The sequence below is a fragment of the Marmota flaviventris genome, chromosome 7 (genome assembly GCF_047511675.1).
Source record: "Marmota flaviventris isolate mMarFla1 chromosome 7, mMarFla1.hap1, whole genome shotgun sequence".
Classification (NCBI taxonomy): Eukaryota; Metazoa; Chordata; class Mammalia; order Rodentia; family Sciuridae; genus Marmota; species Marmota flaviventris.
The window spans coordinates 85,601,470-85,617,043 of NC_092504.1; the positions used below are offsets into that span (position 1 = coordinate 85,601,470).

The 15,574-nt window shown below is 39.0% G+C and overlaps 1 protein-coding gene across 4 annotated transcripts in view; it reads right to left on the reverse strand.

Annotated features, from left to right (window-relative positions):
- Nucleotides 1-15,574, reverse strand: part of Alpk1 (alpha kinase 1) — a 128,278-nt gene that overhangs the window by 19,013 nt on the left and 93,691 nt on the right. For all 4 annotated transcript variants that reach the window (XM_027935382.3, XM_027935384.3, XM_071614467.1 and 1 more), the window contains 4 exons: nt 8,347-8,545; nt 1,852-1,911; nt 1,020-1,106; nt 78-154 (listed from right to left, as the gene is read on the reverse strand). In XM_027935382.3, the coding sequence (XP_027791183.2) occupies nt 78-154; nt 1,020-1,106; nt 1,852-1,911; nt 8,347-8,545 (423 nt within the window). The remainder of the gene's footprint in view (nt 1-77; nt 155-1,019; nt 1,107-1,851; nt 1,912-8,346; nt 8,546-15,574) is intronic.

Consider the following 15,574-nt stretch of genomic DNA (forward strand, 5'->3'; position numbering starts at 1 on the left):
CGCTAAATGGAAAATAAGGACATAATCATCCAAAGACAAATTATGAGAAAGAAGAAAAAGAACATGAGACAAAGGACCTTCTTATCTGGCTGAGGAAGTGTCACATATCCTACGATGGAGGCCCATATTAGCTCTGCTGCTTCATACCACATGCCTGAAAAAGAAAAAGAAGGAACAGGGAGAAGCAGCTTATACCTGTGCTCTGGTGTTAGAAGATACCTTTAAAAACTAATACAGAAAGAAGATTTGTCAGGTTCTGTTGGGAAAACTCAGGGCTAGATTAGGTTGACACAACAATTTGTCTTTTCAGTTGATTTAATATAGAAAACTTTCCCATTTTCTTATATATATATTTTGAATATAAAATGTTAATATTCATACATGTTACATATAGTTTTTTCCTTGACTTACAATAATACTAATTATTATCTTCTCTTAATTTTTTTTTTCAAATTTTTAACTTTAAAATTGCATGTTAAAATATAATTAGGGTCCATAAACTTTACTTGAAAAAATTCATGACTGCCCCAAAGACTAAACAAATAAGGTGTTACAGAGGGTTTGAGACGATGTGTAATTATATATACCAAGTCCGCTGAACTGAGTCAGAGGCTAGGAATAATACTGAGAAGTTGGTCACTAACAGGTATAATATACAACTGTAAATTTCTCTAACAAAATCAATAAAAATATTTTATTTTATTAATATTCTTAACACTTCCAGGTTTTATTATTATTATTATTGTTATTATTTAGCTGAGGGTCTTGCTATGCTGTCTGGGCTGGTCTAGAATTCTTGGGCTCAGATGATCTTCCTGCTTTGGTCACTCAAGGAGCTGTGACAGCAGGCTTGTGCCACCACCACCAGCTCAGCTCCTGAGATTTGAAATGTCATAATCTTTTCAATGAGTAAACTCAGGGAAGTGGGGATCAACATTTTAGCCATATATAATAAGAAAATTCCACAGCAAAATCTTGTAGCCAGACTTTGTAAATCAGCCTTGAGAGGAATGCCATACCTAGTTTTTGCAGAATTTGTCCTCTGATCTGTATACAGACTGACTGTACCAGGATCTTATCACTTTCATTTCTGTATATCCAGGTACCTAAAATATAAGAAGGAAAAAAATTTCCTGGGTTTATTAAGAAAACGGCCTGCTGAAATAAACCTATTTTCTTTTCTTTTTTTGGTACTAGGAATTGAACCCCTGGGCACTTTGCCATTGAGCTTCATCCCCAGTCCTTTTTATTTTTTTATTTTAGGGCTTCCCTAAGTTGCTGAGGCTGGTATTGAATTTATGATCCTCCTGCCTCAGCCTCCCAAATTGCTGGGATTACAGGCATGTTCTCTGGTGCCTGGCTAAATAAACATATTTCCCCAGAAGCCTTCATGGGCACTATGACACAGATTTGAGAGACAGTGTTGTCTCTAGAATAAGTCCAAACCACAAGGCTCCACAGGAACTAGTGACACAGCTAAGGTTTGGACAAGTCAGGCTGTGGTGTATGGATGAGTAGCCCTTTAAAAAAATTCAACCTCTCTGGTGTGGGGCAAAAGGAGATGAGGATGGATGGGATCTGAAATCTGAGTGCAGTGGTACATGCTTGTAATCCCAGCAACTCTGAAGGCTGAGGCAAAGGATCCCAAGTTTAAAGACAGTCTCAGTAACTTCTCGAGGCCTTAAAAAACAGTAAGATCCTGTCTCAAAATAAAAAATAAAAAAGGCTGGGAATGTGCCTCAGTAGTTAAGCTCCTGTGGGGTCAAACATTAAGGTCAGTAAGTTGTTATTAAACTAGAACTCTCATAGGGTCTGATGGTAAGAGTCCTGGGGAAACATGACAGTACGTACCTGTTGCTCCATTGTTGCTTATTAGACTGCTCAGGATATACTCTGCTTTTAAAAGTTTCCCTGAAAGGAAGAAACCAAATGCTACACAGTTAGTTCTGAACATGTACTTAAATACTACAAATGCTCTAAAGTTGATGCATTGTAACAGAGAACATCGCCTTTCTGGAAAATATTCTATTTTAAAACTTAAAAACAATAACTGTTTCATATATAAAACTGAAAAAGAAAGCTGAAGTTTTCAAAAATTGGTAAGATGGGTGATTACAGAGTATCTGAAATGGTAATTAGATTCATATATATATATATATATATATATATATATATATATGCATGTGAATGTATGTATGATTATATGTATATAAACAAATATAATTGGCATTTCATTCCACTTTGTATATACACACACATTTAGAGAGACTATTGTTATATATATGGAATTTCTCATATATATGCATACATGTCTATATATATATATATATATATATATATATATATATATTCCTTTAGAGGGGGGCTTAAGTAGTAGAGGCAAACCTTTGTAAAAGTGTGTGCTCCTCTCTATGAACACTGTATCTGATAGAATTGCTCATGAACAGGACTATTTACAGATTTATCACAAAGGGATTTTTGTGCAAGAGTGGGGAAGTTTGGGGTTTTTAAAAGCTTTTGACTTATTTTGGTTGCCACCACTAGGGAGGGGCCTTGTCTATAAACAGCTGTTTTCCATAAGTAGGAATCTCAGTCAATTACCCTTTACCCTCCTTTCTTCCAGGTAGCTCTAAACCCCAGGTGACCTGGCCCCTCCCTCTCATTCCCTCTACTTCAGTACTACTCCTTACTGTCCCCGGAGCCAGCCAGGCTTGTCCTCCCCATCATAGTCTTCATACTTACAATTATTTCAGCCTGGAATGCCATGATCCCAAATATCTCTTCAGGTCTTTGAACAAATCTCACTGTCTCCCAATTGTGTGGGCTGTTCCTGCCCACACAATTTCAAATTGCACACACAGACATACACCCTGCCTGGAGTAGATTGTGTTTCCAAAGAAGGTCCCAACAGTAGCCTCTATCCACAGCTTTTTTGCAGCATGGCCTTCATTAAGGAATGCAATCTAGATTTTACTTCCCCTGTCCTTGAACATGAACTGGCACTATGACCTGTTTTATGACCAATGTATATGGCAGAAGTGACACAATGTACCTTGTTTGATCTGTGCCTTAGAAGGTCCATCTTCTAGATTTAATTTCCTCCTTACAAAAATGCATCCTCTGTGTGTGTGTGTGTATGTTTACAACAGAGCACAATGTCTCAGAGTAATAAATGTTTTTAGTTGTGTCTGAAAATGTCTATTTTATCCTCAGTTCTGAATGATGTTTTTGCTGGGTATAAAATTCTAGGTGGAAAGTCATTTCCTCTTAATTTTATGTAGATTCTATTGCTTTCTGGACTGTTATTACCAACAAAATCTTTATTATTATTAATAATCTAAAATCTGTCTTTTCTCTTTTTCCTTTAAGATTTTCTTATTGTTTGATTTTCTGTAGTTTTTCCACAGTGTCCAGGTATAGATTTTTTTTTTAAATGTGGGTCTTTTTTTTCCTCAAGGCTAGATATATTTCTTTAACGTAAAGAATTATGGTTTTCTCCAGTTCTAAATCTATTTGTTCTTCCTAGAAGTCTTAAAAGTGTATCCTCATTCTATTTGAACTTTTAAAATTTCTTTTTTTTTTTTTTTTTTTAATTTTTTATTGTTGGCTGTTCAAAACATTACATAGTTCTTGATATATCATATTTCACAATTTGATTCAAGTGGGTTATGAGCTTAAAATTTCTTTTATATACTCACTCATCTGCTTAACTCTGCTTTACTCTCAGGCATTTGTTTATTTTTCATGTTATTGGTGATTGAACTCATGGGTACTCTACTACTGAGCTGCATCCCTAGACTTTTTAAAACAAGATTAAATTTTGAGACAGGGTCTTGCTAAGTTGCTGAGGCTGACCTTGAACTTTTTATCCTGCTCCCTCAGTTTTTTGAGCAGCTGGGGCTACAGGCATGCACCACTGTGCCTGGCCTCAATATTTTCTTCAAATACAATTTCCAGTCCCATGATCTTCTCTCCTGCTCTTAAATATGTTGCAGCAATACTTTTCAGGTAGGTCAGTAGGGAACTGCACACCTATGAGATAGGCCCCAGGAAACTTGTGCTGATCTTTGGGTTGTTGCCAGTCATATGTACCAGGTGGGCAGGCAGGCACGTTGTTAGACTCTTTAGCTGGTCCCTTGCTACTCAAGTGAAGTCCGAACAGCAGCAGCCAGGTCATAGAGCTGGCTAGAAATGCAGTCTATATGCCTCCTCCACACCTAGGAATCAGAATCTGACTTTTAGTCAGATTGCCAGGGGATTCACAGACCCATGGAAATTGGGAAGCACCACTCCAGAGAGCTCCTCAAGGTGCCTTTTTGTTAATGGCCTGAGATGAGATTAAATGAAAAACTGACAGTGAGCATTGAGAAATGTTTACAGTCATTTATCAAGATAATTTTATAATGTTTGAAGCCACTAATAAATACTTCAAAGCAGCATTTTAATATCTTTTTAATTCATTTTTCTAATGAGTTATTTTATTGTATTCACCCTAATGAAGCAATTATTTTTTTAGTACTGGTAATGCTGGAAGCTTTTCCTACCCAGTGAGATAACTGTTGGGTTTTCTGGCTGTCTCTATCCATAGTTTTGCAAATAAATTCTAGTATCTTGTATCTCCAAAATAATAACAACAACAACAACAACAATAACAACAACAACAACATCATCAACAACTTGTATGCTTTCTCATTATGGGGATAATTCCTCATCCATGACCATTGTTTTCTGAGAAACACATTGATTTGTAATTTCAATTATAAATTCAATTTGCAATTTCAATTGTATTTTTAATTTCTGAAAGTTCTGTTCAGTTCTTTTTCACATGAATAAATTCATTTATTTTTCTTTTGTGTTTTAGTCTTTTAAATATACTATTTTTTAAAGCTCCATGAGTCTGTCAAGTTGTTCTGCAGGTACTTTCCTTAATGTTGCAGCCCACTTTCATTGTGTGTAGGATAAGATGCTGCTCTCGTGTTTTGTTTCTTTCTTTGCTTATTAAAATATTAAATATAATAATATAATTATAAAATATTTAATATAAGATCATCTTTGGTCAAAAAATATATATATATTTTGGTACTGGGGATTGATCTCAGGTACACTTGACCACTGAACCACTTCCTTAGCCCTATTTTGAATTTTATTTAGAGGTGGGGTCTCATTGAGTTGCTTAGCACCTCGCTTTTGCTGAGGCTGGCTTTGAACTTGTCTTCTTCCTGTCTCAGCCTCCCAAAATGCTGGGATTACAGACATGCACCACAGTGCCCTGCTCTGCCAAGAATATCTTCCAATGGGATTCCTACACCCAAGAGTGAGGATGTTTCTCCAGAGCATAGTTTATACTTGATTTTCCCCTGAGCCCCAGAAATTTCAGGCTTAAATCTTTTTTTAGAATTAATTATTTGGTGGGGGATTTCTTGCCTTGTGATAAAGGTAAATTCATACTCCACACTGACATTTGGCATAGACTTGAAATTTTTCTTTATTTTAGGAGGCTTTTTTGTTTTGTTTCCTATCTGGGTCCCCTTTCATGACCTATGCAATCATTTAAGAATTCCAGCTTTATGCAAGTATTTCACACCTCATGTGGGCCCAAGGCACCCTGCCTCATGTCTCTGCACGGGGATTAAAATGACAGTCTCTTCCCTTAGGACTATATCCAATTGCAAACCCCTATGGCTACAAGTATCACCTGCAGTAGTCTACTGCTTTGATTTTGAACACCTTTGGTCAGGTACTTAAAAAATATCTTCACCTACTGGGTAGGATAGCACATGCCTGTAATCCCAGTGACTCGAGAGAGAGACCAAGTGAGGAGGACAGCAGGTTCGAGGCCAGCCTCAGCAACTTCGAAAGGCCCTAAGCAACTTAGTGAAATCCTGTCTTAAAATAAAAAATAAAAAGGACCAGGGATGTGAATCAGTGGTTAATTCCTGGTATAAAATATATATATATATATATATATATATATATATATATATATATATATATATATATATTTCTATATATATATATATATATCTTCAATATACATATATCATTTATGTATTTGTAGTGGGAGAAGACTTGGCACCTGCTCATGTTCATGGAATTGAAAGTCTGAGCCTTTGTTTCTCACTGTGATTTAAAAGGGTTGTCTCCTAATTTCAGGTGAGAGTGAGCTGGGCAGGCCCAGGGAGTCTTCTCTTGACTCTGACCTCCCATTATGTTGCTGTCTTGGTTACTTGTGCGGAGAGGATATCAGGAAGGGCTGGATCAAAGGGGCTCATAGGAAGACTGCTGTCCTCTCCTATCACCTTTTATTGATCTTCTTACTCCTTGTAATGCAATATCCCTCTCATTTATCTACTCCAAGATTCCCAAAGGCTGGGATTGAGCATCTTTCTCCCTCTTTGCTGTTTACCTTCTTCCTTTACCCCTACACATCCTTACCCTTTCTACACTCAAGCCCTAATCCAGCTCCCCATCCCTACATACATGCAGTATAGGTGGAGACTTCAGTGATATTTTGGGGCAGAAGTTTAGAAGGAAGACTTAACTCTGAGGCTGAGTTTTTCTTCTTGTGACACTTTTGGAAGTGTCTTTGATGAAAAGCCAACCCCAACTATTGGGGAATAAGATCCAGGACTTTCATCTTAGGCACATGACAATGTGAGCAGAAAAGCGTACCATTCATGATGCTATCAAGGCTTGTCCATTATCAGGAGAAAACCACTATACCATCTTGGTTAGAGATATGAGAGAAATAACAAAAACAAAAACAAAACAAAAAGCAACAACAACAAAAGAAAACTTAGCAACTTAGTGTGGCTGTGTGAAAGCAAAACTATAAACATACCCACTTATCATTTGATTTGGATTTCCATGCCACATCATAGCAGCTCTGTATATTGCAAAATATGTAAATATGTGATGTAATTCTATTTCAAGTTATTTTTTAATTATTAGTTGTTGATGGACCTTTATTTTATTTACTTATTTATATTTGGTGCTGAGAATTGAACCCAGTGCCTCACGCATCCTAGGCAAGTGCTCTACTACTGAGCCACAACCCCAGCCCTATTTCAAGTTCTTTTTGATGGAACTCACCTTGCAAGCCTGGTGGCACATGCCAGGCCTAATCATTCTGTTCCCCAGAGAATGCTCTGCTTATGTCACTGTCATCTGACACTACCAGAGGGAACACTAATTGTTTGATTCCCCTCAAGCTTCAAACATTATAAATGTTATCAGGGACAACTGAAAGAAGACATTTTTCCTAAGTTCAACTTTATCCCTACAGTTACTCTAGAAAAGTCAATAATAAGATGGGGGGGGGGCGGGGCTCAATTAATGCACAGTTGCCAGAACTTGAAAGTGAGTGAACTTGAGCTTTTGAAAAGGTAACCTCCACAAACCCATTTCTCCCATGTCCTTTTATCTGTCGCTTTGGCATTCAGTGATTGTCCTACTTAGTTTGATTACTACAGTTCCCTTTCAAAGGAAATGAAGTAGTTAAAGAGATTTTAACCTCTAACAGACCAGAGGTTTTTTTTTTTTTTTTTTTTAAATAAATTGTAAAACCAATCATGAAGGAACCAGTCCTGTTCTGGAAGGGACAACCTGTCTTCTTTTCATGCTTCAGTCTTTCAGATTTGGAAATGAGAATAGCATTCCACTTCCTAAGTGGAATGGTTATCAGTAGTTTAAATAATTCAAGAATTCCCTGGAAATGGACTATGCTGTAACACATAGCAGGGCCCCCTCCCCTCTCACTCCCCCCTCCGCTCCACATCTTAAGTTGGACTGTCAGCCTCATTTTTTCATTTCATTCAAAGTGACAGGGGGGAAAAAAAGATACTTTCAGACCTAATCAGGTACTGTACCGGTGTTCTGAATGATGAAAAAAACCCTCAAATTGCTTCAGTGGGTTTGTCAGGTCCATTGTCAGCTTAGTCAAGTGGCCCTACAGAAAGGAGACAGGAGCGCTAAGAGAAAATAGTAGAATTCTAATCTGCTTTTTAAAGGCTCTTGGTCCGAAGTATAGCGATTCAGATACCCCTGTTTGAAAGCAGCAGGACAGATTTGTTAGAAGACAAAAGCTCCAATTAGTATTTTCCACACCCTTTCACAATTTTCTCTACTGCTTTTGGCTCTGAAACCCTTTATGCCAGGGCTTTTGTGCTGGCAAAGAGGCGGGTGGAAGGGCAGGCGCGGGGCGGGGCGGCGCGGAGAGGTGGCACGCAGGGCGGATGCCCGCGGGCTGCGCGCGGGGCTGGCCGAGAGTCGCAGCGAAGAGCAGCTGAGTAAGTACCAGGCGACGCCCGCACGGACGAGCAGCCGGGTCCGCGGGAGAGAACCCACCTGAGTTGACCGAGATCCGGGCTTGACGGATAACCACCTGCGGGGCGATTGGCGTCCCTGGTTGCAACTTGTGGAGACCTTTGGCCACCTGCAGGAGCTTCCCGGAGACGTCTAGCCCGTACAGGAAGCGGTCCATCAAGAAGACCAGAGCGGCCGCGGCGGCACAGTCCTGAGCGACGATGGAGGCTCGCAAGGACACCTGCGGGAACAGCCAGGGAACCCAATGGACCCGATGGCACAGCAGCCCGCGGACAAAGATGGCAGGCTTAGCCCCAGACTTGACCTTTGGGACATTTTCATTCAAACAATAACCATCAAACTGATATCTAGGAGTACATTGTATTCGATAACTAAATCACAGAAGAAAAAATAAGGAAAATTCAATTCATTTGAAAGAATATATTTTGTTCATTCCATTTCCCCCACTATATTTCTCAAACTGTTCCAAGTGCTAAATGCGTATTTCCTGTTGTTAAAAATTCAAACAATAGGTATATATCTAGGGTAAAAATTAAAAATAGAGATTGTGGCTCAGTGGTGGAGCACTGGCCTGGCATGTGTGAGGCCATGGGTTGGATCCTCAGCACCATGTAAAAAAAATAAATAAATAAAATAAAGATATATGTCCATCTACAATTAAAAACAAACAACAACAAAATGTAGCCCATAGTTTCCCTGAAACTTATCCCATCCTTCCCCTGATCTTGTTCCCACTTTCCCCATAAGGATTTGTGAGAGATTCTTCCAGAATTTCTTGCACCCTTTGATGTAATCTCAGACACTAATTGAGTCTTTTTTTTTGGGGGGGGGGGCTGGCTTTCTCTTTCCCTTTCTTCCTCTCTGTCTCTCTCTCATAAATGAGATCACACGCAACATGTTACTCTGCATTTTCTTCTTTCAGTCATCATTACATCTGGGAGAACTTTCCACTCAGTTCATAACACCCTGCTTCATTTATTGCATACACATTAATTCAGAAGAAACACAGAACTTTGGGTGACAATTCTAATTTAATTTATATTATCATTTTATACATATAGTTAATAAACACAATAAGAAAAGGAAGAAAATAGGCATGAAATGAAAGTATAAGTGAATAAGAAATAAGAATAAATGAGGCAAACTTCTGTGGACAAACATCATCTGTCCGTGTGTTGTACTCAAGGTCTTTGATTCAGTGGGCATACAACTAACTGCATGAATGAGCCTGTCCCCCAGTACGATTTCCTTCATCTGCTAAACTAAGCCAAACTGAGTGTTTTCTAAGCATGTTTGTCCACAGATGAAGTCTACTCTGCCCTGCAAGCATTTTCCTACTACAGCACTTCTGTACTAGTCCCTGCTTTCTTCACCTGTAATCACAAGTACTCAACTTGTCTGGCAAAACTAGGTACACAGCACAGTGTACCTCGTTTTAGTGCTTTATATTCACTAATTCCCTCAGTTCTCACAGCAATCCCGAGGCAAGTTCTGTTATTACCTCCATTTGTAGAGACTCAGAGAGGTTAAGAAACATGCCCAAGGTCACATGACAGGATGTAGGTGCAAGCATGAGGGCCAGGTTCAGATCTACCCTGCTCACAAGCCTTGCTGTGCCCACTTTGCATTAGGAAAGCTGCAGGAGTTAGACATCAATTATCGGACACTAAGTGATGTTACAGTGAGTGCAGTCAATATTGCAGTTGTTGGTCTAAGCATGGCTTAATTAAAAAAACTGTAAGTGTTATACACAAACTCTTGAGAAGGAGGGAGTCTCTGAAATAGAAGGTTTAATGAGCCATTATAGATGCTTAAGAGGACCTGGTCTGGGACAAGCTCCTGTCACTTCTAGCAGCAATTCTAGGTGGCTATTGGAAAATGTTTGTTGGACCAGAGCTAAGACTATTTTTTATAATGAAAATCTGAGGTGGAAAGACACGAGCTGTTTCCATTGAGCCCACACTGGTTATAGATGAGAGGGATGGGACAAAGCAAAGTGGGGAAAGTTCCGGGATAGGAATGCTGTCCATAAGGAGAAGCAGCTGCTGCTTCTGGATTGGTTGGGGTTGTAAGTAAGCCACTGTAGCACCGAGGGGGTTGTGATGGGATTTGATTTAAGGTTTTAATGTACATTCAGGAATACAAGATGGTCTTTTGTTCTTTTCAGCCTGTAGATGTTGACTGACCAACCTCCTCCATCTCTCTTCCCTTCTGTCCTCTAGCCCTCGTAATTAAATTTAGGACATCTTGGAATATTCCTCTTATCAAAATAAGAAAGAATGTATTCATTCCCATTGGGAGAGAGTAGTCTCTTCTTCTTGAAATATATTGGGTACAGTTCTTTTAGAGTTTTAATAATTCATGCTCTAGTTTGGAGGCTGAATGATCTAAAAGGCTATGTGTTCAATGGTACCCCAGAGTGGTACCATTGGGAGTAGGGGGACTTTTAGGAGGTGACACTTTGTGGGAGATTCTCAGGTAATTGGGGAAATGCTCTTGAAGGGAATTGTAGACCCCAACCTTGTCTTCCTCCTTTTGCTTTCCAGTCATGAGGTGAACTGTTGTGCTTCACCATGAGCTCTGCACCTTTGCCATCCAACATGCCCACCAGAGGCCCAAAGCAATGGGCCTGCTCAATCTTAGACTGGAACCTCCAAAACTGTTAGCCAAAATAACATTTTTTTCTCTTCATAAGTTAGTTATCTTGGGTATTTCATTACAGTGTTAGAAAGCTGACTAAAATAATCAGCATATCTCTAAGTAAAACTGGCCTCAACTTTCACATCTGGCCCATTCTGTATTCTACCTATGGTATTTGTTCATATAATTTGATTTCTAGTTTATGCTTTTCTACCTAATGATCCATATACTGCATGTAGAATATAACATTTATCTTTGTGGGCATTTTCATTAATCAGGTAACGCCTATTGATAACCAGCACAATAAGCCTTCTTGTTTCAAAGAGATAATGTCTTAACTTGTTTAGATTTTTAAACCATCAATGTGTTTATTAGGTATTGAATCTATCTTGTGGTTCTAAGCCAATACATGTTCTTATTGTGCTGGAGATGCCAATTGTTAAGGAGGATATCCCTTCTCTCCTCTTGATGCTCCCTTCCATGTAAAGGGGGCTGGATTACTGTAGCACCCCTGGCCTCTCTACTCTACTACCCACTCCACCACACAGGAGGAGGAGTGACTAATCGTACTGAGAAGAATAAGCTGGGCATGCATGGCTTCACTCCTCCCTTTTCCTCTTGGGAACACTGTGTTAATAAAACAGGGATTCTTTTCTGCTCTTCTCTAAGTTTTTATATATGTATATTTTTAGTTGTAGATGGATACAATATCTTTATTTATTTATTTTTATGTGGTGCCGAGTTTCGAATCCAATGCCTCAAGCATGCAAGGCAAGTGATCTACCACTGAGCTACAACCCAGTCTCTCTAAGTTTTATCTAGAAAGCCATCTTATATGAGATGTTCTGTTTGGCCCAGAAATTACTGTGACTGGATATAGAAGGAAGTCTGCATACTTCTGGGGTCAGCTATGTTCTAATATGAAGGTTTATCATTCAACTTACTCGTTATCAGAGTTAAAGATAATATTTGATCTTTTGTCTACCTATCTGTTTTATTTCCCAGTCTGTTCAGATTAGGGAAATAAAGAGCTTTATTCATTGGACCCTCTCCCAAGATCCTTGCCTTTCTAAGGCACACAGTAACCCACAGCCCCTGTCTTTGAAGCAGCCATGTATTTTGCCACTTCGCCTTGACACCTTCTCTCTACCCCTTGCCTTCTCAAACCTGGCTCCATGACTCTGTGGCTTGGCTTGAAAAAAAGGAACCTATCAATCTGAACTAAGACATGGTTATGGTTTGGGTATGAGGTATCCTTCAAAGATTCTGTGTTAATGGAGGAGATGAAATGATTAGGTCATGAGAGACTACCTTAAACAATGGATTCATCCACTTATTGGATAAATAATTTGAATGGATTACTGTGTGGTAACTGTAGGCAGGTGGGGCATGGCTGGAGGAGGTGGGTTAGGGTGAGCCTATGGGATCATATATTTTTTTCCCAGCTCCTCTTACTCTCTGCTTCTTGTCTGTCATGAGCTGAGTAGCTTTCCTCCATCATGCTCTTTTGCTATGTTCAATGGATCTGACTGACCATGAACGGAACGGCTGAAATTATATAAATCCAAATAAGTTTTTCCTTCGCTCAGTTGTTATTTTGGGGTATTTTGGTTTCAACAATAAAAAATTGACTAACAGATGTAGAAAGAATTTGCTTGTTATTGCAAGATAGAAAGAAATAGAAAGTGGAGTGTGGCTGAGCCACATTTATGGGCAATATGAAGGAAAATCAAAAAATAATGGCTCCACAGCAAACTCTACCTTCCCTGGGTGCATTCTTAGAGTCATGTGTCTCCGGTACTGTCCCAAATTTACTTTCATGATAATGTACACCCCTTTTATGAGTCTACCTGATTGAGCTTCTCTTCCTTCCAGCTAAATATAGCCTAATTAAAATTAAAATACTTCAAACTTCTATTGAGTTTTGTCAAACAAATCATTAATCTGAAAATGCAGTTTCATGATGAATATCAGTCATTTGACATTCATAAAATGTGAACTCAAAAGTGGAAAAGCAAATTGTTGGTAGTACATGTGCCCAGCTCTGTCTAAGAAGGCCAGTCTCTTAGTAAGAGTCCTACCTATGGGGCACTACATAAGTATATTCATTTGGTTTGCAACTCAGGCAAACTATCTATAGAACTTGAAGTAAACAACTTAGGCTTACTATCCATAGAACTTGAAGTTTCTTCCACTGCCGGCCCCTCTTATACGGTTGCTTAAAAAGAGCAACTCCATTCCTCTCGCTCTGCTCATGGCTGTGTACGTTGGATGGCACTCAGCGAGCCAATGAGGGCCTTCTCTTTGATGTTGCACTTTGGTGCTTGACCTGCTCTCCTTCTCATTGGGGCCTCTCTTCCACCTGAGGTAGATGCAGTTACCACTGGGATGAGATGTTCCAAGGCAGGCTATTCTCCAGAAGTGACTCTTGCCTCATTATAATGGTTTCCATCTTTGTAGCACCATCGAATTTATGAAAAATGTTCATAAGCATGAGCTTGTTTGATTCCTACTGTAACCCTAAAGTCTAAATAAGAAAAGGAAACAGGCTGAGAGGCTAACTGGCTTCTCAAAGATACAAAATTAAAAGGGTGAGAGTCAGGCAAGAATTCAAGTTTCTCTCTTTCATTATGTATGCATGTATATATAAGTAAGTATATATAGTACTGTGGTAAAAACATAAAATTTATTGTCTTAATCATTTTAAAGTGTACAGCTCAGTAGTATTAAACATATTTATATTGCTGTGGTAGAGGTCTCCTGGATTTTTTCACCTTGCAAATTTGAAACTCTATTTCTAGTAAACAGCTCCTGTACCCCCAAATTCTGGCAACCACCATTCTACTTTCTGTTTTTATGCATTTGATTACTTTAAGTACCTCATATAAGTGGAATCATACTGCACTGGTCTGTTTATGACTGGGTTACTTCATGTAGCATGAGACCTTCAGGGTTCATTCATATTGTATGAGGTGACAGAATTTCCTCCCTTTTTAAGGTGACTATTAGTCTATTGTATGTGTATACCACAGTTGGTTTATCCATTCATCTATCGATGGACACTTAGGTGACCATCAGCTCTTGTGAATGTGCTGCCACAAATATAGATGTGCAAATATCTCTTTGAAATGCTTTCAGTTCTTTTGGATATATACCCAGAAGTGGGATTTCTGGCTCATGTGAGCTTTATTTTTAATTTTTGGAGGACCGCCATACTGTTCTCCATAGAGGTTGCACCATTTTACAATCCCATCAACAGTTCCATTTTTTCCACATCTTTGCCCAAACTTAAGGAATAAAAGTCTCTTGAGGTTCACTTCATCTTCTGCTTCTCCTCTGTGGTTGATCAAGGTAATTTGGAGCAGTGCCTAATTGTGACATAGTGGGTCTTTGGGTTGAATCCACTACTGAGTCTAAATAGTAGCTTTTGGGACCTCATATCCTTCACTATGATAGGAAAATTCTAAGAAAGACAGAAAAAGAAGAAATAGAAAAATAACTTCCAATGAAAAGAGTGTTTTTGTTATGTATTTAAAGCTAAGAGAAAGGAAAGAAAATTTCCCAGGAGAGGCCTTAATTTCAATGCTTTGAAATTCTCTAGTAAAAGTTAGTCATGTGCTAGGTTAGAGCACTTGCCTAGCACATGTGAGGTACTGGGTTTGATCCTCAGCACCACATAAAAATAAATTAATTAAAGGTATTAAAAACATAATAAAAAAAAGTTAGTGCCATGAGAGCAAATGATGATTTGGTGATTAGTGGGGAGTTCCTCCAGTTGGTCTCTCCTCCCATGGAGTTAAAAGGAAGCAGTGTTAGTCCAGGGTACCCTCTGTGGGGTGGTCTCCCTGAAATGAGAAAATGGAGAGACCAAGGTGGAGTTCACCAATGGAGAGGCCAAGGTGGAGTTCACACAGCAGAGTATCAGAGGAAAAGAGCTGCACAAAACAAGAAGTTCAGAGCTCTGCAGAGGGTCCCCCGGCTGAGTCTTTAGCCAAATACAGGTGAGCTCATGCATGAAGAAACACACAAGACTGGGGAAAGAATTATCTGAAAGGTCCAGGGGAAACAGTCCTCAGGCCTCTGGGAGCTTGTGTTTCCACAGGCCACAACAGAAAATCTCATCATTCAAGTGCTAAGGAAGGAATTGCCTCAGTAGTGACTCAAAATTAGCCTCAGATTTATCCAACTCTGTAAGTTTAGAAGCAAGGGATCAAATTATTTGCTAACTTGACTGAGTCCCAGAACAAACTCAAGAATATTCAAAGGCACACAAATATCTGTTATACAATAAGACAAAATCTACAATATCTGTCATAGAATCAAAAATTACCCATCAAGCTGGGCTTGGGGAGCTGAGGCAGGAGGATCACAAGTTCAAAGACAGCTTCAGTGAGGTACTAAGCAATTCAGTGAGACTCTGTCTCTAGATAAATATTAAAAAAAGGTCTGGGACGTGGCTCAGTGGTTAAGTGCCCCTGGGTTCAATCTCTGTTACAACAAACAAACAAAAGTCCCAAAAACAATCAGGAAAGAAGCCCATATTGCACAGATAAATAATCTATATAAAGTGACCCCAAATGACAGTTATAACTTTATTGTACATGTTCTA